This window comes from Terrapene carolina, unplaced genomic scaffold (assembly GCF_002925995.2).
Source record: "Terrapene carolina triunguis isolate 2854851 unplaced genomic scaffold, T_m_triunguis-2.0 Scaffold247, whole genome shotgun sequence".
Taxonomy (NCBI): Eukaryota; Metazoa; Chordata; order Testudines; family Emydidae; genus Terrapene; species Terrapene triunguis.
This window is the reverse complement of record NW_020664598.1, coordinates 2,087,442-2,114,828: the sequence shown is the minus strand read 5'-3', so window position 1 is coordinate 2,114,828 and position 27,387 is coordinate 2,087,442. Positions and strand designations below refer to the sequence as shown.

The following is a 27,387-nucleotide window of genomic DNA, read 5'->3' as shown; positions in this document are numbered from 1 at the left end:
TCCATGCTGTTTGTTGTGCTATTTGTATGCATAAGTATTTTCTGGCAAACTTATCTCCTTTCTGACAAAGTAAAGAAAGTAGATCACACAAGCTGTATGAGCAGTGACAATGCGCTGTGAGGTGGTAGTGGGAGAACCATTTGCACTGCTATGGCTATTATGCCAGTGATCTTCATCTTCTGGTGATTAGCTCCACAAATTTCTCCAGTGTGGACAAGGCCTCTGTGAGGTACATTTGAAAGCTCTTGCCATGTTAAAAAGCACTAGGGATATAAGTACAAGAGCAGAAACTAGGAACTCCTGAATTCTAATCTAGGCTCTGGCAATGACAATGTGCAGCAAAGCTAGGGCTTGATTCTCATTTACACTAAGACTGCTTGATGCAGTCCTGGAAGTGTGAAGAGGCTTTAAAGTTGAGTAAATTACACTTACAGCCACTTTAAGACCTCCTCACACTGCCACGGTGGTGCAAAGTGGCCTTCATGTCAGATTTCCCATCTGTACTATAAGGATAATACTACTTAGTGTCAGAGGGGTAGCCGTGTTAGTCTGGATCTGTAAAAAGCAACAAATTCCTGTGGCACCTTATAGACTAACAGACGTATTGGAGCATAAGCTTTCGTGGGTGAAACCCACTTTGTCAGACGCATGTTGGTATTCACCCATGAATACATGCGTCTGATGAAGTGGGTATTCACCCACGAAAGCTTATGCTCCAATATGTCTGTTAGTCTATAAGGTGCCACAGGACTCTGTCGCTTACTACTTACAGTGGTCACCATTCAAAATTCAGCATTCATCTTCAGTCACCACAGTGCTGGAAATCATCATAGTTCTCTATTCAGAGAACAGGAAATAAGTGCAGTATCTCCAGCATCATTGTTCATTATGTAGTACAGTATCTGATAAATGTTGACTTTTTAATGGCAATCACTGGGCCTCAGTGAGGTTTAATTAGTCAATGACAGTGACTTTAAACTGTAAAGTCCTACATAAGTGCTAAGTTATTTTTAACTATGAAAGCATGCAGCATAAGAAAAGAGAAAGCATGGATCTGAGTCTGAAAGTGCTGTTTTCCTAAATTCCAGTGTGCTGTGCATGGAAAACAGAATGGGTTGAAATATATATTTATGTTAAGCCATTTTGAAAAATATGTGCAAGCTTTGCCTGTGCTGACTTAGCAACCATAGAGATGAACCCTTCTCAATTTCTCTTTTGTAATCAGAATGTGTGCTTTCCTTTAGTACTGTAGCTCACATACAATCCCTTACACAGCACGTGTGGGCATCACTAATGAGATTTACTGTTTATCCATGCCAGGTTTCATCATCCACTGTGAAAGCAGCTTGCTGAACAGAGGGAGAGCTGGACTGTGGCGAGTGCTGCTGACATTTAATAAGAGGGGAAGCTTGGCAGGGGGATGGTGGAATATTACCATGCTATAATAATGCTTTTAAAATGAAAAATCTCATTTCCAAACCTGTTTGCAAAGCAGGGGGTACCATTTATAGAAAACTATTTGGGATGGGGAAGGAAGCAAATTAGTTACAGCAGGCCCTTGTAGAGCCTCAGAAATAATAGCCAGGAATAGATGGGAAGAGACAGAGACAATACTGCATTCCACTTCATCATAAGATTCCATAAAACTTTTGGGGCATGTTCTCCTCAGTGCCCAGGGAATTTCGTACACTGGCCAGTGAATATGCCCCTTAGAACTATATAGTGTGCATTTGAAAAAAAAGTCTTGGAACACAGAAATGGGTCCTCGGGGATGGGACTTCCCCTCCTGGGATTTTCTTCCTCTTTATTCCACCTCCTATCACCACCCTTACATTCAGGGATGCAGTAATTCTCCCACTGGTCAAGGGCTGAACACACCACCTTTCAGAGTTTGTATTCACTTCTGTAAACACCAGTCAGAAGAGGCAGTTGCTCCCGGCCCTTATGTAATTGATTTTGGAAAACAGAACAAGGATAAATTTGAATATATCAGAGTCCTAGGCCACCAGTGTCCCTCCCGCTTTCCCACAATTGAAGGAAATAGTGTAGGATTCATCCACCTGATCTAAAAAGCAATGTCTCCTCAATGGTCCAAATGAGGAAAACCTTCCTCCCCTAGATCCCTGTCAGAAGACTCAGAGTAGGGTAGAGAGCACAGAATTCTTTCTAGAACAAGCAGTTTAATCAGGTGAAGTTGCAGTTCATAAAGCTACCAAATATACAAAGGTGTGTTAGTCTACATATTAATCATATAACCTCTTTGTGCAGAGACTAGAGATCAGATAACAAAATGTTACTAAGAAAGAAAAGAGTATTGTCCTGGAATACCCATGCATGTCTACAGGAATATAGTTATTTCTATTAATAACCTTATCACTGCAGTTTACAAAGATTTTTTTTATAAGTGACCTTCCAAAACATGTTCCAGGTGGGCATCAGTTCTGCTGACTGATGGCCAGATGCTAGAGCTAATTTAACCAGCTAGCATAATCCCGCTTCCATGTGATGGCTGGACTCACTCTAGGCCAGATTGGGATACTCTTACTCACACTGAATAGTACCTGATTCCACCAGATAAGTCCCAAGGATGAGACAAGCACTTTGGGGTAGGGACTGCCTTTTTCTTCTGTGTTTGTACAGCACCTGGCACAATCGGGGCCTGTTCCATGACTAGGGTTCCTAGGTGCCACGGCAGTACTACTACTACTAATAATAAATCAGGCTGCAGGCTGGAATTTATTGCTGAGAATAGGTGGGATTTTGTTGGGACCTGTAACGTGGTCAAACCCCAGATTAAAATCAGGGTTGGGGTCAGAAGCCACAGCAAGGATTGAACCAGAGTTGGAGCCAGAAGTCACACCAGGGGTCAAAACTGGAGACAGAATTAGAAGTTACACCAAGGTTCGAGAAGCCAGAGTTGTTAACTGGAGTCAGGATGAGGGACAAAATAAAGGAACAAGGTGAGGTAACAAAAAGGAGCAGGAACCAGGTGAGGAGCTATGAACATGATCTCAGGAGTCTGGTCAGCAGCAGGCCTAGCAGCTAGTCCCTCAGACAAAGGGTAAGGCAGGAACAGGAACCTTTATGCTAAGAGGTGTCCAATCAGCAGCCTGCTGCTTGTCAGGTGATGCTGCTGAGTTAGCAGGTGTAGCCCCCGTTGAGGGGTATCAACTGGTTTCCATGTCTGGCCTTGCAGGGTGGTGGTGCAGGGGGTATGGCTCTCTCTCTTGGCAACCCCATGGGACTGGATTTGAGACCCATGATGCCTGACACTACTCCTCCCCTGCACCCTCAAGGCTGGTCTCTAGGAGCCATGGGGTCAGGCTTTTCATGGAGATCCCTGTAGTTTTGCAGGGGCACGAACATGATGAGCTGGCTCCCAAGAGCATTTTTCGCACCCACAATCTTTCCCAGTCAATCAAATAATACAGTGCTCACTCCTCTACGTATTTGGGAATCCAGGATGTCCCAAACTATGTACTCCTCGTGGCCCTGTGTTTGAACTGGAGGTGGGAGCTGTGGCACCAGCAGGGAAACAGATCATTGAGAAGAGGTTTCAGGAGGGATACATGAGATATCGGCTGGATCTTCCAGGACTGAGGGAGTACTGCAATTCAAATGTCACTGGACTGATTTGTTGAAAGGTGTAAGGGCCTTTGTATTGATTATCCAATTTGTGCATAGGTTGGTTGGTCTGTAGGTATTTAGTGAACAGCCATACTTTTTGACCAACCTTCAGAGGTGGGACCTCTTTGTGGTATGTGTCAGCATGATGTTTGTAGGCTATTATGGCAACTTCCGGATGCCTGGGTGTTATGAATGGTCTGTACCAGATCTGAGGCAGCAAGAGCTACTGTGGACAAGGGGACAGAGGGATTGAACTGTGGATGAAACCCATAGCTGAGACAGAAGGGACTGAATTGGACTGAAGCACATTGTGTTGTTATGAGCAAATTTGGCTAACGGGAGTAACACAACCCAGTTATTTTGGCAGTGGTTCAGGAAACAATGTAGATACTATTCAAATACCTGGTTGACCCATTCTGATTGGCCATCCGTCTGGGCATGATCGGAGGTGGATGTATGCGAATGGACATCCAAGACATGAAACACTTCCTTCCAAACTCTGGATGTAAACTGAAAGCCTTAGTCTGTGGTAAGATGATCAGGAAGGCCATGGCGGTGAAAAAATGCATAATTAAGGGTTGTGCAGTAATTTCTACAGTTGGGAGGCATATGCATGGTATAAAATGGGCCTTTGGTAAGCTGATCCACTACTGTTAGTATAGTGTTGTGTCCTGATTCTGGTAGTTCTGTTATGAAATCAATGGTTTTATGTGACCAGGTTCGGGAAAGGGTTTCATACTGTATCAGGAGGACAAAAGGCTTGTTTCAAAAGGTCTTAGTCCAAGCATAGTTGTCAAAAAACCTGATATAGGATCAGACATCATCCCGCATCTGTGGCCACCAGAATAAGCAGGCTACTGCATGCCAAGTCTTGGATTGTCCAAAGTTAAATTGGTTAAGCATTATTTATTCTTAACAAATCCATGCTGACTATTCCTTAACCTTATTAACCTCCAGGTGTTTACAAACTAATTGTTTAATAATTTGCTCCAGTACCTTTCCAGGTACTAAAGTTAGGCTGACAGGACCTGGGGAATTATAAACCACCTTGTTCCCCTTTTAAAAGACAGGTATTATGTTTGCCCTTCTCCAGTCTTCTGGGACCTCTCCCATCCTCCAGGAGTTCTCAAAGATAATTGCTAATGGCCCCAAGATTGCTTCAGCTAGTTCCTTAAATACCCTAGGATGAATTTCATCGGGCCCTGCCGACTTGAATACATCTAAATATTCTTTATCCTGTTCTTTCCCTGTTTTGGCCTGCGTTCCTTCCCCCTGGTTGTCAATATTAATTGTATTGAGTATCTGGTCATCATTAAGGTTAAGATTCTGTTATGGGTGTTTTTAGTATAAGTCAGGGACAGGTCGTGGGCACTAAACAAAAATTCATAGAAGCCCATGATCTATCCCTGACTTTTACTAAAAATAGTCTGGGGGGCAGGGAGAAAAACAGAGCTCTGCCAGGGCTTGCAGCTGCTCCTGTGGCAGGGGCTGACCTCTGCTGCTCCAGCCCCAGGGGGGCTGACCCCACCCCAGAGACTGCTCCGGCAGCCCCGGGACTGGCTGCCAGTCAGCTGTTCTGGCAGCCCTGGGGCTAGACGCTGGCTAGCTGTTCCAGACCTGCCCTAGAAGAAGTCACGGAGGTCCTGAAAAGTCACGGAGTCTCTGACATCCATGACAGAATCGTATCCTTAGTCATCATTAACCTTTTTAGTGAAGACTGAAGTAACATAGGCACTAAGCACTTAGCTTTCTTGATGTCATCAGTTATTAGCTCTCCTTCTCCACTACATAGAGGACCTACACTTTCCTTTGTCTTTTTCTTGCTCCTAATGTATTTAAAGAAACTATTCGTATTGCCTTTTATATCCCTTGCCAGGTGCCCTAACCGTTTTGATTTTCTCCCCACATACTTGTGCTGTTCTTTTGTACTCCTCCTTATCAATTTGAGGATGTTTCTACTTTTTGTAGGATTCCTTTTTGATTTTCAGGTCATTAAAGAGCTCCTGATGGAGTCATATTGATCACTTACTATTCTTCCTGTCTTCCTTTACTTCAGAATAGTTTGAAGTTGTGCCTTTACTATTGTCTCCTTGAGGAACTGCCAGCTCCCCTGAATTTCTTTTTCCCCTTAGATTTTCTTCCCATGGGACCTTACCTACCAGTTCTCAGAGTTTGTTAAAGTCTACTTTTTTGAAGTCCATTATCCCTGTTCTCACTCCCTTCCTTTCCTTAGAATCATTAAATTTATCATTTCGTGATCAGTCACCCCAAATTGCCTTTCACCTTCAGATTCGCTACCAATTCCTCCCTGTTGGTCAGAAACAAGACAGATTCACAAAGGAAATGGCGCAGTTTCTGTATGGGGGGTGGTGGTTTTTCTGGTTTCACAGGTCTATGGGACAATCATAAATCATGATGCAGGAATACTGTGTGTGCGCATTTTGTTTTTTCGAAGCTGTCCTGGTAGTCTCGGTATTTTATGGGGAGGCATGGTTTGTCATGGAGAATTGGTGTTTCTGGACCCAGTTGAGTTGCCGCCATGTGGACAGGCCTGTGGGTTCTTCAATCGGGTTTCTCCAGCTTGGGTTCTAGGATTCCAGGTTCTTGAACTGGGAGAAGCTCAATGGGAAAGAGATAATGTGTTGCGACCACAGAATATGGGGGTCATGCCAGATTAGCCAGGTGTCCCAAAATCAAGGTAAGATGCAAGACACTAATAAGAGTGAATTGTAGGACTTCCTGCTGTTCCTCAATCACAACTTTAAAGATGCGGTCTCTTGAGTAACAAGGCCCAACATCAGTGGGGATCCGTCTACTGTTTCTACCCTAACTGGGGTGTTTTGGGGTTTTACTGGAAGGCTGAGGACCTGAGCTATAGAGAAATCCATGAAATTATCTCCCACTCCCAAGTCAATCAGGGCACATTGCATGGGAAAGGCCTGTTTGTCCTGCAGGATCTGCAATTGCAGGGGAATTGGTAGACATAAGGAAGAATGATGGCCTCCCAGCTGACCAGAACCTTGGGATCTTTCAATGGTGGTGCCCAGGCTCGACACCCCAGCTGAGCCTGGGCCATAAGAACGGCCCTACTGGATCAGACCAAAGGTCAATCTAGCCCAGTTTCCTGTCTTCTGATAGTGGCCAGTACCAGTTGCCCCAGAGGGAATGAGCAGAACAGGTAATCATTAAGCGATCCATCCCCTGTCGCTCATTCCCAGCTTCTGGCAAACCGAGACTAGGGACACCATTCCTGCCCATCCTGGCTAATAGCCATTGATGGACCTATCCTCCATGAATTTATCTAGTTCTTTTTTTAACCCTGTTATGATCTTGGCCTTCACAACATCCCCTGGCAAGGAGTTCCACAGGTTGACTGTGTGTTGTGTGAAGAAATACTTCCTTTTATTTGTTTTAAACCTGCTGCCTATTAATTTCATTTGGTGACCCCTAGTTCTTGTGTTATGAGAAATAGTAAACAACACTTCCTTATCTACTTTCTCTACACCAGTCATGATTTTATAGACCTCAATCATATCTCCCCCAGCCGTCTCTTTTCCAAGCTGAAAAGTCCCAGTCTTATTAATCTCTCCCCATACGGAAGCCGTTCCATACCCCTAGTAATTTTTGTTGCCCTTTTCTGAGCCTTTTCCAAGGCCAAATCTTTTCCCACTGTTGGGCTACAGAGATTTTGGCAGGGCACATGGATATCTCCTGTCCTGCTTCTCCACAGTAGAAAAAGAGGTTTTCCTGTCTCCAGCACTCTCACTCACCCTGGGTCAGGTGGGACTGCACCACACCTATCTGCATTGGTTCAACTAGGGCCAGACTTCCTTGAGTCTGAGGGATGAACATTGGGCAAGTGTGAAATATAGAGGGGGGCTTCCTACATTCCATTTGTCATTCATGAATTCTGATGTCTAGCCTGATAGACAGGTCCATGAATGCCTCCAACCTGGCAGGAGAGTCTACCTGTGCAGGCTTGTCCTTTAATTTGTCACAGAGACTGAGCTGAGCTGAAACTGATGGAGTATGACGACATTCCCCAGGCAATGTCTGTGGCCAAGCATCTAAACTGGGTGACACGGAAGGGCCCGACCCCAGTTTTGCCAAAGCTTACGTAAGGCAGTCTCTGCCATGCGCGCTTTATGCAGGTCATCAAAAATGGTGGCAAACGTTTGCAGGAAAGAATCCTATCTTATCAGCCATGGGTGCTCCTTTCCATGGCATATTCCTGTGGCTGGAGCATAAATAGGAGTCTGTGCTGGGTAATCAACTTGCAAAACTTGCTAGAGGTGCCATCGTATCTCTCTGGTAATGGAACTCTGGGGTTGGTCACCCAAGCTGGTGTCATAAAGGGAGATAAGTGGGTACCTGCAGTTGTTCCAAGTGCTGCTACTTGTTCCCAAACAGAGCAATTTTCCATTTGCAGATGCCATTTTTGATCCCTTAGGCCTGGTCCACACTAACCCCCCACTTCGAACTAAGATACGCAACTTCAGCTACGTTATTCACGTAGCTGAAGTCGAAGTACCTTAGTTCGAACTTACCGCAGGTCCAGACGCGGCAGGCAGGCTCCCCCGTCGATGCCGCGTACTCCTCTCGCCGAGCAGGAGTACCAGCATCGACGGCGAGCACTTCCGGGATCGATCCGGGATCGATTTATCTAGACAAGACGCGATAAATCAATCCCAGAAGATAGATTGCTTACCGCCGGACCCGGAGGTAAGTATAGACCTACCCTTAGTCTCTGGTTCTCAGCCTGGAGGACAATAATCTGTTTCCGCAGACTCACAAGCCCCTGGAGCACTGGTGAGGCAGAAGTACCACTAATGTCCATACTCGGTCCAGGGATTCAGCAACAAGTCCAGGAAGAGACTGAGAGGGTCTGAGCTAAGTGTCAGGGCCCATAACATGGGCAGTCTGAGTTAATGGTCGGAGTCCAGAGTAGAGTTGGGGTCAGGAGTCACACCAAGGGTCACAGCTGGAGTGAGTCAGAAGCCATGCTAAGGATCAAACCAGAGCCAGAAGCGCACTGAGGGTCAAGAAGCCAGAGTCAATAACTGGAGTTAGGATGAGGGATCAGGGAAAGGAACGAGGTGAGGAACAGGAATAAAGAGTGGGAACCAGGCGAGGCAGCAGGAACTTAGTCTCAGGAGTCTGGTCAGCTGCAGGCCTAGTGACTATTTGCTCAGACAAGGAGTGTGGGAAGAATAGGAAGCCTCATGCTAAAAAGTGTCCAATCAACAGTCTACTGTTAGTCAGCTGATCCTGCTGAGTCAGTGGATATAGCCCCAGTTTCTGGGGTTTCAGCTGCAGTTTCCTTATTTGACCTTGGAGTGCAGTGACACATAGGGTAAGAGTCTTACTTGTAAGACTTGTGGACTGGGTTCGAGAGCTGTGGTGCCTTACAGTTCTTCTGCTGGAGTCAGGCTGTAGGGAGGGAAGGCAGAGCTGAGAATATGGGTGGAGTTTAGCGCTAAGGTCAGAGGAGAAGGATGCATGATCTGGTATAAGAATACTAAGCTGAAGAAGAAAGGAAGGGGACAGATCAGCTGCCTGCTATTTCTCTGGGAGGGAGACTTCAGTTTATCTCCATCTGAAATTCCTAGACACTATCTTGCAGTAAAATAAAGTAAAGCAAGTTAAGTTCAAACAAAATTACGTTTACCTGAAAAAATTCTTATTTTAAATTTACCAAAAATTGGTATTCACAATCCAGTGTTTCCTGACTGATTTCAATGCAGACTAAGTTGCTCCCTGACCTAATTTCTACCTGTTAGCAAGATAATGACATTCTTCATGGAGTTGTACCTTTTTAAATATTTAATGTCAATTTTAAGAAGACAGCTTTGATGTTCTTTTGATACAAAATTTTAAAAACAACACTGGAGTTTTCCTTTAAGATTGCTGGGAACCTTCACTTCGGGGGGCTTTATACAGACTTAGCAAGTCATGTCCAGTCTCTTTGTCCAGTCTTTTCCAACGGTTGGATTAGAGTGGGGAGATGGTGAACAGCATAATTCCCCTCACTCCAGCAATTTGGGGACTCACAAATCATAAACCTGGCTCTGAGATCACATCCTAATTTGGAAAACTCCAGTGTGTTTCTGACCTGCTCTCTGCTACTTGTTGTTCACTGCCATGGTAATAAATAGCATAAGGATCAGAACAGACTGATGTAGGCATCCTTCAACCCCTCTCCTCCAACAGTAGCATCGTTCCCTATAGCATTTACCTCTGATGACTTCTTAGCAGTGATTTGGGATGCCACCATTTCTTGGGCCATTGCCGCTTTCCCTGGTGACTGAAAAGGCTGGTTTTGCTGTGGCGCAGATGCTACCTTAGGAAAATGGTCTGTCAATGAAAGAAATATTTTAAAAAATTACTTTGGCAAAAGAAAAAAATGAGTTTTACACAGGTGTTATATTTCCTGGAGTTAATCAGGTAGAAAAATGCCTCTGAAGCCTCATTTGGTCCATTAACTGCAATGCCACCTGCCAATGACTGGGATTGAATACTAACAGCTTTATGATAATTGACAAACCCAGATGGATTCCAAATTCAGCATGGCCCTCCTATTCTTACCTACTGCCTTCTGTGTTATATCCCCAGTGTGTAAAACATGCCTTCTTTTATAAACAGGTGAAATGAATGCTAGAAGCAGGGTCGTTCTGCTCACTTATGTGAAAATTATACAGAGAAATGAATGCCCAGCAAACCAATACTAGAATCATCCCCTCCCACCAAACCGTCTAATTACTATTTAAAAGGAATATTATTACTGCAGCATGGCAGACATGTGCTGCACATCACAAGGAACTAAACCGGAGTTTAGAGACCATTTGAAAAGATCATGACAAATTTTAAAGACCACAAGCCACTAAAAGAGAACTTTGTTCAGAGACAAATGTGAAAAAAATGAGAAGATGAAATGATATTGTCATTAATAATTTTTATTTTATTTGCTACACTTTCAGACTGTTTTTATTTTAGCTTTTTTCCCTGGTTATATCTTAACAGCCTGGCTTAACGAATAATAATTAATCAAAAATTATTTTCTTGCCTAGTGCTGCAATGAATCATGATTCTCTTGTTGTTATGGCAAAAACTGTGATATCACATATTCAGTATTGTGATTTCACATGGCAGGATAAATTAGGAGTGGAATTGTGTATGTAAAAATGAGAGAGAAAGGGAGAGTGCGCTGAGAGAAAACCCCTTCATTTGATGCCCTGATTTTGTGGGTAAAAGAATAAATATTGTTTAGATATTTTGTCAGCTTCTCTATGGACAATCTTTTACACTCAAGGGCCATTCAGTAACTTTCCTAAAACTGACAAGGCATGGATGGAAGTCCCCTTTGGAGCTCACGAGTGCGGTGGATCAGCTAACAGGTATCTCTATACAGCAATGCAAAGGTATGTGAAACTTTGTTCAACAAAAAATGGAGATTCAGTGACACCAGAATGTTTCGTGAGTTCATGTTGGTTTAGCTGAAGTGGTTGTGTTGAAATAAACATTCCAAAAAAATTGATTTTTTTTTCCTGTTTAAAAACTGTTTCATTTCAAAATTTCCTTCACGGAAAAATTAAAAAAAAAATTCAATTAAATCCAAAATGATTTTTCTGATTTTTTTTTTTTTTTTTTTTCAGAATTCCCAGTGAACCAAAAAATTCATTATTTGCACAGCTCTACTTCTAGCCCCTGCAATCCCCTGGGAAGTAAAAGACTGACCTAGGTATTGAAACTAAGGGCATGTCTACACTGCAATTATAAAATCGTGACTGGCCTGTGCCAGGAGACTTAGGCTCAAGGGACTCAGGCTAAGGGGCTGTTTAGCTTCAGTGTAGACTTTCAGACTCTGGCTGCAACCCGAGCTCTGGGACCCTCCCACCTTGCAGGGTCCCAGAGACTGGGCTCCAGCCTGAGTCCAAACATCTACACCGCAATTAAACAGCCCCCAAATTCCAGGAGCCTGAGTCAGCTGACATGAGTCAGCTGCGGGTTTATAATTACAGTGTAGACATACCCTAAATCTCTCCCTTGGTGACCACAGGAGACAACACTAATTTGAATTTCTGTTTAAGCATGATATTTGAAGGCCTTATAGCAGGTGTGGGCAAACTTTTTGGCCAGAGGGCCATATCTGGGTATGGAAATTGTATGGCGGGTCATGAATGCTCACGAAATTGGGGTTGGGGTGTAGGAGGGGGTGCAGGCACTGGCTGGGGGTGCATGCTCTGGGGTGGGACCAGAAATGAGGAGTTCAGAGTGCGGGAGGGGGATCTGGGCTGGGGCAGGGGGTTGGGGTGTGGGAAGGGCTCCAGCTGGAGGTGTGGGCTCTGGGGTGGGGCTGGAGGTGCAGGGGGGTGCTCTGGGCTGGGATCAAGGGGTTTGGAGGGTGGGAGGGGGATCAGGGCTGGGGTGCAGGAGGGGCTCGGGTGCAGGCTCCAGGCAGTGCTTACCTCAAGCAGTTCCTGGAAGCAGTGGCATGTCCCCTCTCCGGCTCCTGCGCGGAGGCACGGCCAGGTGGCTCTGCGCACTGCCCCGTCCACAGGTGCCACCCCTGCAGCTCCCATAGGCCGCAGTTCCCGGCCAATGGGAGCTTCAGAGGCGGCACTTGGAGCGGGGGCAGCATGTAGAGCCCCCAGTCAGCAGTCACAGCTCTCCAGCCGCCCAGCTCTGAAGGCAGCGCCACCACCAGAAGTAGCACAGAAGTAAGGATGGCAATACCATCACCCCCCTACAATAACCTTACACACCCCACAAACCCTTTTTGGGTCAGGACCCCTACAGTTACAACACTGTGAAATTTCAGATGTAAATATCTGAAATCATGAAATTTATGATTTTTAAAATCCTATGACCATGAAATTGACCAAAATGGACCATGAATTTGGTAGGGCCCTACCAATTGTGTATCCACTTAATGGTAGTTCTGCCACGCCCACATTTCTACAGCTTGCCTATCAGAATGTCATGTGGGACTGTTAAAAGCCTAGCTGAAGTCCAGGTATATTATGTCCACCACATTACCCCTCTCCATCAAACCAGTTACCCTGCCAAAGAAGGAAATCAAGCTGGTTTGGCACGATTTGTTCTTAGTAAATACATGCTGACTGCTAGTGCTCATCTCTTCATCCTTCAGGTATTTTCAAATTGAATGTTTTATACGTTGCTCTAGTAGCTTCCCAGATATCAAAGTCAGGCTAACTGATCTATCTTTCCCCCTTTTTAAAGATGGGCACTATTTTAGCACTTTTCCAGTCTTCCGGGACCTCTCCTGTTATCTATGAGTTTGTAAATATTATTGCCAGGGGCTCTGAGATTTCTTCAGCTAATTCCTTCAGTACCCTCGGGTGAATAGCATCTGGGCCCGCTGATTTCAATTCGTTCAAACTGGTCAGAAGATCTCTAACATGTTCTTTACTTATCCCAATCTGCATCCTTTCCCCTTTATTGTCTGTGGTAACTTCGCTAGTCATCCGGTCACATGTTATTTTTTGTGAGAAGACTGAAGCAAAGTAGGCATTGAGCAGCTCTGCTTTCCTATCATCTTCCGTTACCAGTTCATCTTCTCCACTGAGCAGCAGAACCACACTGTCCTTGATCTTTCTTTTTTTTTGTCTGATGTATTTAAAGACCCCTTCTTGTTGTCTCTAACATTCCTTGCCAGCTGTAACTCATTCTTTGCCTTGGCTTTCCTGATTTTGTCCCTACACACTCACACTATTCCCATGTATACTCCTTTGGTGACACGGCCCTCCTTCCATTTCCTGTATGAATCCCTTCTGGGGTTTTGGATAGCTAAAAAGCTCCTTGTGCAGCCACATTTGCCTCTGATGGCTCTCCTTATTTTTCCTCTGCATCGGAATAGCTTGATGTTGAGCCTCCAGCATTATATCTTTTAGGAACTGCCAGTTCCCTTCGATTCAGTAGTTTGTCAAGCGTGCACACACGGACAGAAAGAACTGGTACTAAAATAAATTAAGCCCTTTTAATTAGGGCTGTTGATTAACCACAGTTAACTCATGCGATTAACTCAAAAAATTAATCGTGATTAAAAAAATTAATTGCGATTAATCTCAGCTTTAATCGCACTGTTAAACAATAGAATACCAATTGAAATGTATTAAATATTTTTGGATGTTTTTCTACATTTTCAAATATATTGATTTCTATAACAACACAGACTAAAAGTGTACAGTGCTCAATTTATATTATTTTTCTTACAAATGTTTGCACTGTAAAAATGATAAAAGAAATAGTATTTTTCCAGTCACTTCATTCAAGTACTGTAGTGCATTCTCTTTATTATGAAAGTGAAACTAACAAATGTAGATTTTTTTTGTTTGTTACATAACTACACTCAAAAACAAAACAATGTAAAACTGTAGAGCCTACAAGTCCACTCAGTCCTACTTCTTGTTCAGCCAATTGCTAAGACAAACAAGTTTGTTTACATTTACGGGAGATAACACTGCCAGCTTCTTATTTACAATGTCACCTGAAAGTGAGAACAGGTGTTCATATGGCACTTTTGTAGCTGGCATTGCAAGATATTTATGTGCCAGATATGCTAAACATTTGTATGCCCTTTCATGCTTCAGCCACCATTCCAGAGGACATGCTTCCATGCTGATGATGCTCATTTAAAAAAAATGTGTTAATTAAATTTGAGACTGAACTCCTTGGGGGAGAATTGTGTCTCCTGCTCTGTTTTACCCACATTTTGCCATATATTTCATGTTATAGCAGTCTTAGATGATGACCCAGCACATGTTCGTTTTACGAACACTTTCACTGCAGATTTGACAAAACGTAAAGAAGGTACCAATGTGAGATTTCTAAAGATAGCTACAGCACTCGACCCAAGGTTTAAGAATCTGAAGTGCCAGGGCCGGCTTTAAGCCGATTTAGCTAATTCCCCGGAATGGGGCCCCGCGCCTAAGAGGGCCCCGCAACATCCGGGGCTGCCGGCAGAGCGGGGGGAGGAAAAAAAAAGGTGCGTCCTGCTTCTTCCCCCCTCCCTCCAGCGCTTGTGCCGCCATACAGCTGATCAGCGCAAGCCTGGGAGGGAGGGGTGAGGAGGAGGAGGAATGCGGCGTGCTTGGGGAAGACGCCAGGCCAGAGCGGGGATTTGGGGAGGGATCCAATGGGGCAGTGAGAGGGCGGGGATTTGCGGAGGGATCCAATGGGGCAGGGAGGGGCGGGGCTGGGGGCGGGGCCAGGGAGGGATTTGGGGAGGGATCCAATGGGGCAGGGAGGGGGCAGAGTTGGGGCGGGGCCAGGGTGGAGTTGGGGGCGGGGGGGTGCGAGACAATTCGCATCCCAGCGTGGGGCCCCGCACCTGCTAAAGCCGGCCCTGTGAAGTGCCTTCCAAAATCTGAGCGGGACAAAGTGTGAAGCATGCTTTCAGAAGTCTAAAAAGACCAACACTCTGATGCGGAAACTGCAGAACCTGAACCACCAAAAAAGAAAATCAACCATCTGCTGGTGGCGTCTGACTCAGATGATGAAAATGAACATGACTCGGTCCACACTGCTTCAGATCGTTATCGAGCAGAACCTGTCATCAGCATAGATACATGTCCTCTGGAAAGGTGGTTGAAGCATGAAGGGACATACGAATCTTTAGCGCATCTGGCACGTAAATATCTTGCAACGCCTGTTCTCATTTTCAGGTGACGTAAACAAAAAATGGGCAGCATTATCGCCCGCAAATGTGAATACGCTTGTTTGTCTGAGCGATTAGCTGAACAAGAAGTAGGACCGAGTGGCTTGTAGGCTCTAAAGTTTTACATTGTTTTGTTTTTGAATGTAGTTATTTTTGTACATAATTCTACATTTGTAAGTTCAACTTTCATGATAAAGCGATTGCACTACAGTACTTGTAATGGGGGAATTGAAAAATACTATTTCTTTTGTTTTTTACAGGGCACATATTTGTAAACAAAAATAAATATAAAGTGAGCACTGTACACTTTGTATTCTGTGTTTGTAATTGAAATCAATATATTTGAAAATGTAGAAAACATCCAAAAGTATTTAAATAAATGGTATTCTATTATTGTTTAACAGCGTGATTAGTCGTGTGATTAATCGCGATTAATTTTTTTAATCGCTTGCCAGCCCTACTTTTAATATATCACTTTGACCTGTGCTCTCAATCATTCTCACAAACTAATTAGGACCAGGCCTAGTCTGTTCTTAAACTGGAAACTTCCAGAAGTGGTGGTGATGATGATTCAGTATGTAACATGCTTCTCTTTGAATCAGTATCGCACCAACACCCCTAGAAGGTGCTAACCTTGCAGTCTTTTGCATGAGACATAAAACCAAGGTCCTGAACACTTGGAGGGGTTAATTATCCCAAGGAATATTTGCAAAGCTCCTCTCTGATATTTTCATTGACTATATGGTATTTCTTCTTCACTTCCAATACTAGGTGCTCAAATACTATGATGGAGGGACAATGGCCCAAGTCTGTAATGGGACTTAGGTGCCTAAACACCAGATTTAGAGGCCTGAGTCTCAGATTTAGGCACCATTGGGATCCACAAACCCCCACTTGGCTGCCACCTAACACTGTAGGTGCCTAAATTCACTCAGTGCCTAAATTTTTGTTGTTAAAGTTCCCTCAGTGCCTACATTTCTGCCTTTGGGAATGTTTACAACATCTCACTCTAGGTGACCGAATGCCAATCTCATTCCTAAATCCCAGCAGGATCCTCAAACCAGGTGAAAATAGGTATTCCCCTGCCTATGTCACCTGCAAGGCCCAATCCAGCAGATGTGCTCAAATCACACCTTAATCTAGGCCCATTCAAGAGGAGGAGATTGTGGTGACAGTGCCCTTATAAATTTTAGACCACTGGTTAGGGCACTCCTCCAGGATGCGGGAGATCCAGGTTAAATTCCACCCTCTGTCTGATGGGGAGAAAGGATTTGAACAGGAGTCTCCCACTTCTCAGAATAGCACCCTTATGTGTCTCCCTCAGTTTCTCCTGTTGAAGCTGTTGCAGTTTGGATACATAAACTCCCCAGTAGGGCTCCCCAGGGCACAGAACATGTCACCTCGACATGACACACCTACAGTATACATTGCAAGCCAGAGAAAGTCCTAGGTAACTGAACTTATTAGGTCTAATTCTCTTCTACACTGAGGCTGCTTTACCCCATTTTGGCAGTTTAAAGAGGTCTTAAAGTGGATATAAATGCAGTTCACAGCTACTGGAAGATGCCTTTACTTTGCCAGAGTGATGCAAAAGGACTTTAGTGTAAATGAGAATCAGGCCCAAGATTAGCACTATGCCAGAAAACTATTAAGAGAGTTTGAAAGCCAGATATCGGATATGGTATCTTGAGGTATAAATGGAATTAGATGCTTAGCTATCATTCTTCTTCTTCACATGCATAGAATTTAAGTGACCATTAGATTTGGGAGTCAGGAAGGAATTTTTCACCTCTGTCCCTGGGCATACTGGTAAGAATCTCCTGGAAGAAGTCACCTTCCTCTGGAGCACTGAGCAGGGATCATCCATTAGGATTAGGTACAGTAACTCCTTGCTTAACGTTGTAGTTATGTTCCTGAAAAATGCAACTTTAAGTGAAATGATGTTAAGCGAATCCAATTTCTCCATAAGAATTAATGTAAATGGGGGGGTTAGGTTCCAGGGGAAAATTTTTCACCAGACAAAAAACTATATATTATATAGATATACACACAGTATACATTTTAAACAAACAATTTAATACTGTTCACAGCTATGATGATTGTGAAGCTTGGTTCAGGTGGTGAAGTTACAGGGTGGAAGAAGAAGGGATATTTCCCAGGGAATGCCTTGCTGCTAAATGATGAACTAGCACTCGCTGAACCCTCGAGGGTTAACACATTGTTGTTAATGTAGCCTCTCACACAAGGCAGCACGAACACAAGGGAGGGGAGACAGCATAGCAGACAGAGACAGACATACACCTTGTGTATGGGAGAGAGCGAGAGATGAACACTGCCCCTTTAAGCAAGCTGACCCACTCTTAAGTGCATTGTCTTTTTATGTGGATCAGGAAGTTGAGACAGCAGCTGCTGCCCCAGGCACTCTCTGTCTCTCTCTGTCCGTGTCCCCTCCCTGCTCTATATGGAGAAGGGGTAAGCGGGTGCAGGAGCAGGGGGGGGGGACACCCTGACATTAGCCCCCTCTTCTCCCCCTGCACAGCAAGCAGGAGTCTCAGGGAGCAGCTCCAAGGCAGAGGGCAGAAGCAGCACATGGCAGTGGGGGGAGGGACAGCTGAACTGCCTTGATAGCCTGCTGGGCAGCTGCTGCACAGGGAACTTAGGGGAGCGGGGAGCTGATAGGGAGGCTGCTGGCCCACCCTGGTTACAAGCCCCCACCAGCTAGCTGCAACGGGCTGCTCTTCCTGCAAGTAGTGGACAAAGCAAGCGGCTGCCAAATGACATTAGAAGGGAGCATTGCAAAACTTTAAACGAGCATGTTCCCTAATTAATCAGCAACGTAACAACGAAACAACGTTAACCGGGACGACTTTAAGTGAGGAGTTACTGTAGGTATATCCTGAGCTATCAATTTCCTGTGATGGGAGGAAAGTGAGCAGCACTGTGTGTGCTATACACTGTATACATCTATGCTGCAACTAATTTAATTTTCAGATTATTTTTTAAATCAATGTTGTTTCCCTCCAGTTAATTGTGGGGGAAGACACAGGGCTTGTCTACACATGAAATGCCACAGTGGCACAGCTCCAACACTGCAGTTGCGCCACCATAGAGCTTCAGTGTAGACACTACTTATGGTGGTGGAAGGTGTTCTTCCATTGGCGTAGGTAATCCACCTCCCTGAGATATGGTAGCTACATGGATGTAAGAATTCTTCCACTGCCTACACCTGGGCTAAATTGGCTTAACTGTGTCGCTCAGGGTTATGGACTTTTCACATCCTTGAGTGACATAACTTCGTCGACCTAACTCTTTAGTGTAGATCAAGAATTAATCATAACAAAGATTTTTGGGACAATATCCACACGTCTATTTGGAGACAACATTACAATGTTAGGAAGAGCAAACCAGTGTTCGTGTAATAACGGATAGCTTGTAAAGCCTGAATTTGTTAGACTGGATAATTATACTACTGTCTTTTATATCATCCTGACTGTCTTTTTCATTTATTTTGGCTACAATAAGTAACCTGTTAAATCTGACTTAACCAGTTTAAGAACACTCAGTTTTCAGGTGTCGTTCACTTGAGAACTGCTCAGTGTTCTAAGGATTTGAGAGGTGGATCAGCTGGACATGTGTGTCTGGAGAATTAGAAGGGTTTCTGAAAGGGAATAGTTTGTGTCTTCTGTCTGATGAGAGGAAAAAGGAGAACTCAGCAGGTATGGAGTGGGAAACATGAGGCTATACTCATCTTCAGTTCCCCAATACAATTTACTAAGAATCAGTACTAGTCTGAATGTTAAAACCCTATCAGCCAAGAAATAAATCAGTCTGAAACTCCAGCCTCTACACATTCATAGTGTTTAAGTATTACAGCACATATGGCATATAAATATCAAGCCCTATCTGAAGACGTTACAGTGCCTAAGAGCAGTATGTCTGCCAACAGGTGACCATAGATTAGAGCAGCGGTTTTCAGCCTCTGGTCTGTGGACGCCTGGAGATCTTCAAACTATGTCTAGGGGTATGTCTACACTGGCAGAGTTACAGCACCAGCAGTTACAGCGCTGCTCAGAGAGCGCTGAAGGAAAACCACTGTTGTGTGTTCACACTGTCAGCTGCCAGCACAATAGTGTGTTCACACTTGCGGCACATGCAGCGGTATTCGGAGTGGTGCACTCTGGGCAGCTATCCCAAAGAGCATCTCTTCCTCTTCTGCCGCTAAGAGTTGTGGGAAGGTGGAGGGGTTGCGGGGCATCCTGGGTCCTGTCCCAATGACCCGTGATGCATTGCTTCACATCCCAGCAGTGATTTCCCTACACCCCCCCTGAATTTCCCCAACACACCCCGCCCCATTTTGTGAACTAGTTACATGCCAAACCTGGTGGCTGGACTTTGTCCTCACTCACAACTATTTCACATTTGGGGACAATATATACCTTCAAGTCAGCGGCACTGCTGTGGGTACCCGCATGGCCCCACAGTATGCCAACATTTTTATGGCTGACTTAGAACAACGCTTCCTCAGCTCTTGTCCCCTAATGCCCCTACTCTACTTGCGCTACATTGATGACATCTTCATCATCTGGACCCATGGAAAAGAAGCCCTTGAGTAATTCCACCATGATTTCAACAATTTCCATCCCACCATCAACCTCAGCCTAGACCAATCCACACAAGCGGTCCATTTCCTTGACACTACTGTGCTAATAAGCGATGGTCACATAAACACCACCCTATACCGGAAACCTACTGACCACTATACTTACCTACATGCCTCCAGCTTCCATCCAGGACACACCACGCGATCCATTGTCTACAGCCAAGCTCCAATCCCTCAGACAGAGACAAACACCTACAAGATCTCTATGAAGCATTCTTAAAACTACAATACCCACCTGCTGAAGTGAAAAAACAGATTGACAGAGCCAGAAGAGTACCCAGAAGTCATCTACTACAAGACAGGCCCAACATAGAAAATAACAGAATGCCACTAGCCGTTACCTTCAGCCCCCAACTAAAACCTCTCCAGCGCATCATCAAAGATCTACAACCTATCCTGAAAGATGATCCCTCACTCTCCCAGATCTTGGGAGACAGGCCTGTCCTCGCTTACAGACAAGCCCCCCAACCTGAAGCAAATACTCACCAGCAACCACATACCACAGAACAAAAACACTAACCCAGGAACCTATCCTTGCAACAAAGCCCGATGCCAACTCTGTCCACATATCTATTCAAGTGACACCATAATAGGACCCAGTCACATCAGCCATGCCATCAGGGGCTCGTTCACCTGCACATCTACCAATGTGATATATGCCATCATGTGCCAGCAATGCCCCTCTGCCATATACATTGGCCAAACCGGACAGTCTCTACGCAAAAGAATAAATGGACACAAATCTGACATCAGGAATCATAACATTCAAAAACCAGTAGGAGAATACTTCAACCTCTCTGGCCTTTCAGTAACAGATTTAAAGGTGGCAATTTTGCAACAGAAAAGCTTCGAAAACAGACTCCAACTAGAAACTGCTGAACTTGAATTAATATGCAAACTAGATACAATCAATTTAGGCTTAAATAGAGACGGGGAATGGCTGAGCCATTACACACATTGAATCTATTTCCCCATGTTAAGTATCCTCACAGCTTCTTGTCAAACTGTCTTAAATGGGCTATCTTGATTATCACTACAAAAGTTTTTTTTCTCCTGTTGACAATAGCGCATCTTAATTAATTAGCCTCTTAGAGTTGGTTGGGCAACTCCCACCTTTTCATGTTTTCTGTATGTATATATATCTCCTCACTATATGTTCCATTCTATGCATCCGATGAAGGGGGCCCACGAAAGCTTATGCTCAAATACATTTGTTAGTCTCTAAGGTGCCACAAGTACTCCTGTTCTTTTTGCGGATACAGACTAACACGGCTGCTACTCTGAAACCTGCCAATTTAGTGACTGTTTGGAAATTTGAATTGAAATTGAAACATTAATACACACTTTAAAAGCATATACAGTGTATGATAAAATATGTGTATCTGAAAGTATAATAGATTTTAAAAGTATGAACATAGACTAGCTTCCTTATATGGCTGTTGTTTTTTATGACAATGTCAGTGCATTCATTTCGGTGATGTTGGCCAACCTAATCATTTCAAATGATGATTTGTAAGCAAAGTCTAAATGAGCTCTCCCTGACAGCTAATGATGAGCTGGGAGGAAAGACTTCAGGACCAGATTGTATTTACATTCACACCTAATCTACCTAGGTATCCAGCAAACAGAGCTGTGTCGCCCAAGTGATAGATTTTGGCTGGGGTTGGGTTACAAATCACTTGAATGCAGGGTCGGGGGGGGGGGGGGGGGGGGGCAGGGAATGAAATGTTGCTGTTCTTATTGTATGAGTAAAGGGCAGTAGAACTGTACTTAGCCTGTGCTGATTGAGGGCATCAAGAGAGAGGGTGGGGACCTGTCCCTCTCCACTGTTTAAAGACAGAGCTGATTAGGCTCCATAGATAGTCTTTTGTTCTGTTAAGTGACCACTGCAGCTGAAATCACTGATAATCAGGTCTAAGTGCTTAGTCGTGCTATGGGGACAGTGTTCCTGTGGGACAGTGTTTCTGTGGAAGGGACGGCCCAGACTGCACTAGCAGCGAGGTTCCCCCACTGAGAGCTCAGCTGAAATCACTGAGAGCTGGGTGGAACCTCAAGAGACCAACTCGCAGAGGTCACAGTGGCAGGTGGCAGCAGAAGGTGACGGCACAGGGCCATTGGCAACAGAGTGGTGGAGTGAACGGTGGCACAACAAACAGCAGTGGCCAAAGTGAACAGTGAGCAGCTGGAGGAATGAGCAAGGTGCCTTCTTGCCCCCCACCTGGGAGGTGAACTCACGTGAAAGCGCCTCTGAACTCTGAGTCTCCACTGACCAAGGACAACCCCGGTGAGTGGGGTTCGGTGGAGGGAAAAGTGAGGGGCACATTAAATAAACATTTGTTTGTTGGACTATATTTTAGTGACTTTGCTCCAGAATGTTAGATTTGTGACTGGGAATGGAAACTTATATAAATATGTTTCTTAGTAGGCCAAGATTTTTAAAATGCATTATTTGCCAAGGTTGTTATCTCACATTGTTGCTATCTTGAGAGGTCATTATGTTGGGGAGTTTCTGTACTAAACATATTTATTATTATAATCAATTTTTACATAAGAATGGTCATACTGGGTCAGACCAATGGTCCATATAGCCCAGTATCCTGTCTTCCAACAGTGGTCAAGGCCAGGTGCTTCAGAGGGAATGAACAGAACAGGTAATCATCAAGTAATCCATCCCCTGTTGCCCATTCCCAGCTTCTGGCAAACAGGCTAGGGACACTCAGAGCATGGTGTTGCATCCCTCCCCATCCTGGCTAATAGCCACTGATGGACCTATTCTCCAGGAATTTATCTAGTTCTTTTTTTAATCCTGTTATAGTTTTGGTCTTCACAGCATCCCCTGGCAAAGAGTTCCACGGGTTGACTTTATGTTGTGTGAAGAAGTACTTCCTTTTTTTTTTTTTTAAACCTGCTGCCTATTAATTTCATTGGGTGACTGCTAGTTCTTGTGTTATGTGAAGGATTAAATAACATTTCCTTATTTACTTTCTCCACACCAGTCAAGATTTTATAGACCTCTAACATATCCCCCCTTAGTCGTCTCTTTTCTAAGCTGAAAATTCCCAGTCATTTTAATTTTTCCTCCTGTTTCATACCCCTAATCATTTTAGTTGCCCATCTCTGTACCTTTTCCATTTCCAATATATCTTTTTTGGGCTGGGGTGACCAGATCTGCACACAGTATTCAAGGTGTACACGTACCATGGATTTATATAGAGGCAATATGATATTTTCTGTCTTATTATCTATCCCTTTCTTAAAAAAGCAAAGGTTTCAGAGTAGCAGCCGTGTTAGTCTGTATCCACAAAAAGAACAGGAGTACTTGTAGCACCTTAGAGACTAACAAATTTATTTGAGCGTAAGCTTTTGTGGGCTACATCCAATGAAGTGGGCTGTAGCCCATGAAAGCTTATGCTCAAATAAATTTGTTAGTCTCTAAGGTGCCACAAGTACTCCTGTTCTTTTTAAAAAAAGCAAACAGAATGTTGGGAATCATTGACTGCCGCTGCACATTGAGTGGATGTTTTCAGAGAACTATCCACAATGACTCCAAGATCTCTTTCTTGAGTGTTAACAGCTAATTCAGACTCCTTCATTTTGTATGTATAGTTGAGATTGTTTTCCAATGTGCATTACTTTGCATTTATCAACATTGAATTTCATCTGCCCTTTTTGTTGCCCAGTCACCCAGTTTTGTGAGATCCCTTTGTAACTCTTCGCAGTCTGCCTGGGACTTAACTATCTTGAATAGTTTTGTATCATCTGCAAATTTTGCCACCTCACTCTTTACCCATTTTTCCAGATGATTTGTGAGTATGTTGAACAGTAATGGTCCCAGTACTGACCCCTCAGAGATACCACTATTTATCTCTCTCCATTCTGAAAACTGATAATTTATTCCTACCCTTTGTTTCCAATCTTTTAACCAGTTACTGATCCATGAGAAAACCTTCCCTCTTATCCCATGATGGCTTACTTTTCAAAAGTCAATTTAAATTAAATACATTTTTTTTTAATTTATATATTTTTAGAAATCTAGGCCTGTTATGTGTTTTGGTGTAATTTGCATTATCCTTGTTAAATTTGCATTATCCTAACAAAACATTTACTTTATTCATATCTCTTTTATATATCTCATCGGACCTGACACACACACACACCCGTAAATTTGGACACACCCCCTGATTTCAATTCCTGGGGAAACCACTGCATCCCAGTAATCCCTGTGCTTCTGTCCGCATTTGGCACCATCTTTCAATGGTTTGTGTACTGCACGCTCTGCCTCTTTGGTCTGCAGGAATGGATCCCGCACTGTTGACCAATATGCTGCTCGCTCTGACTAACACGTCACAAGTGGCAGTGGAGTTATTCCTTAAACTACAAAGGCAAGAGGAGTGCAACATTGATCTCGCCACGCATAATAGCTACGACATGAGATTGCTTGTGGCATTCATAGAGGTGCTGACCACAGTGGAACGTCCCTTTTGGGCTCGGGAAACAAGCACTGAGTGGTGGGATCACATCATCATGCATGTCTGGGATGACGAGCAGTGGCTGCAGAACTTTTGGATGAGGAAAGCCACATTCATGGGACTGTGTGATGAGCTCGCCCCAGCCCTGCGGCGCAAGGACACAAGACTGAGAGCTGCCCTGTCGTTGGAGAAGCACGTGGCAATTGTACTGTGGAAGCTGGCTACTCCAGACTGCTACCGATCGGTCGCTAACCAGTTCGGAGTGGGAAAGTCGACCCTTTGGACTCATGTTGATGGAAATGTGCAGAGCCATTAATCGCATCCTGCTCTGAAAGACCGTGACTCTGGGCAACGTGTGTGACATTGTGGATGGCTTTGCACAAATGGGCTTCCCTAACTGTGGAGGGGCGATAGATGGCACGCATATTCCAATTCTGGCACCAGACCACCTACGAGGAGTACATTAATCAGAAGGGATATTTCTCAATGGTTCTCCAGGCTCTTGTGGATCACCATGGACATTTCACGCACATTAATGCAGGCTGGTCAGGAAAGGTGCATGACGCTAAACTGGGAGGAGTGGTAGATACGCTGGAGGGTAGGGATAGGATACAGAGAGACCTAGACAAATTGGAGGATTGGGCCAAAAGAAATCTGATGAGGTTCAACAAGGACAAGTGCAGAGTCCTGCACTTAGGACAGAAGAATCCCATGCACTGCTACAAACTAGGGACCGAATGGCTAGGCAGCAGTTCTGCAGAAAAGGACCTAGGGGTTATAGTGAACGAGAAACTGGATATGAGTCAACAGTGTGCCCTTGTTGCCAAGAAGGCTAATGGCATTTTGGGCTGTATAAGTAGGGCCATTGCCAGCAGATCGAGGGATGTGATCATTCCCCTCTATTCTGCATTGGTGAGGCCTCATCAGGAGTAGTGTGTCCAGTTTTGGGCCCCACACTACAAGAAGGATGTGGAAAAATTGGAAAGAGTCCAGCGGATGGCAACAAAAATCATTAGGAGGCTGGAGCACATGACTTATGAGGAGAGGCTGAGGGAACTGGGATTGTTTAGTCTGCAGAAGAGAAGAATGAGGGGGGATTTGATAGCTGCTTTCAACTACCTGAAAGGGAGTTCCAAAGAGGATGGATCTAGACTGTTCTCAGTGGTACCAGATGACAGAACAAGGAGTAATGGTCTTAAGTTGCAGTGGGGGAGGTTTAGGTTGGATATTAGGAAAAACTTTTTCACTAGGAGGGTGGTGAAGCACCAGAATGAGTTACCTAGGGAGGTGGTGGAATCTCTTTCCTTAGAGGTTTTTAAGATCAGGCTTGACAAAGCCCTGTCTGGGATCATTTAGTTGGGGGTTGGACTAGATGACCTCCTGAGGTCCCTTCCACCCCTGATATTCTATGATTCTATGATGCACGCATCTTTCGGAACACTGGCCTGTTCAGGAAGCTGTAAGCAGGGACTTTCTTCCCGGACCAGAAGATCACCATAGGGGAAGTCAAAATACCCATTGTGATCCTGGGAGACCCCGCCTACCCCTTAATGCTATGGCTTATGAAGCCATACATGGGGCACCTTGACAGCAGCAAGGAGCAGTTCAACAACAGGCTGAGCAAGTGCAGAATGGCTGCTGAGTGTGCTTTTGGCCATTTAAAGGCCCGCTGATGCTGCCTCTATGGGAGGCTGGACCTGGCCGATGACAATATTCCTATGCTTATAGCCGCATCCTGTATGCTCCATAATATTTGTGAAGGGAAGGGTGAAAGCGTCACTCAGGGCTGGACCTCTGAGGCTCAGCACCTGGAGGCTAAATTTGAACAGCCAGAGACCAGGGTTATTAGAGGGGCATAGGATCAGGGATGCCTTGAGGCAGCAATTTGAAGCTGAAAGCCACTAATATTTGCTGCTATGCTCAGGAGTGCAATGCTTGTAATGCTAGGAGGTGATTGTGGTTGGTGTAGACGATGCACTTTGAAGGTGTAAGAAAATCGCCTATTGCTTTGCAGGGCTCTGTTTGCTTTCAATTAATGGAATAAAGATTGCTTTCAAACCAAAACAGTTCTTTTATTAAAAAACAACTGGAGGAGAGAGACAAACAAACAAAAATATGAGTCAACAGTGTGATGCTGTTGCAAAAAAAGCAAACATGATTCTGGGATGCATTAACAGGTGTGTTGTGAGCAAGACACGAGAAGTCATTCTTCCGCTCTACTCTACACTGGTTAGGCCTCAACTGGAGTATTGTGTCCAGTTCTGGGCACCGCATTTCAAGAAAGATGTGGAGAAAATGGAGAGGGTCCAGAGAAGAGCAACAAGAATGATTAAAGGTCTTGAGAACATGACCTATGAAGGAAGGCTGAAAGAATTGGGTTTGTTTAGTTTGGAAAAGAGAAGACTGAGAGGGGACGTGATAGCAGTTTTCAGGTATCTAAAAGGGTGTCATAAGGAGGAGGGAGAAAACTTGTTCACCTTAGCCTCTAAGGATAGAACAAGAAGCAATGGGCTTAAACTGCAGCAAGGGAGGTTTAGGTTGGACATTAGGAAAAAGTTCCTAACTGTCAGAGTGGTTAAACACTGGAATAAACTGCCTAGGGAGGTCGTGGAATCTCCATCTCTGGAGATATTTAAGAGTAGGTTAGATAAATGTCCATCCGGGATGGTCTAGACAGTATTTGGTCCTGCCATGAGGGCAGGGGACTGGACTCGATGACCTCTCGAGGTCCCTTCCAGTCCTAGAATCTATGAATCTATGAAAAACACTTCTGCACTGAGGGGGATGGGGGAAGGGAAGGTCCAGGTTAAAGATTTGTGTATGTCCAGGTATCATATCTAACCTTCTATTTAGAGTACAGTGCAGTGGGTACTGTGCTTCAACAGGGCCAAACTGTAGAGGGACAGGTGTTGAGTGCAGTGGGTACTGGGAGTCCACAGGGCTGGATTGTGATG

At 44.5% G+C, this 27,387-nt stretch overlaps 1 protein-coding gene across 1 annotated transcript in view; it reads right to left on the bottom strand.

The window, feature by feature from the left end:
- ENTHD1 (ENTH domain containing 1) overlaps positions 1 to 27,387 on the bottom strand; it is a 64,089-nt gene that overhangs the window by 26,288 nt on the left and 10,414 nt on the right. The window contains exon 3 of the mRNA XM_026657484.1: positions 9,863 to 9,981. Within this exon, the coding sequence (XP_026513269.1) occupies positions 9,863 to 9,981 (119 nt within the window). The remainder of the gene's footprint in view (positions 1 to 9,862; positions 9,982 to 27,387) is intronic.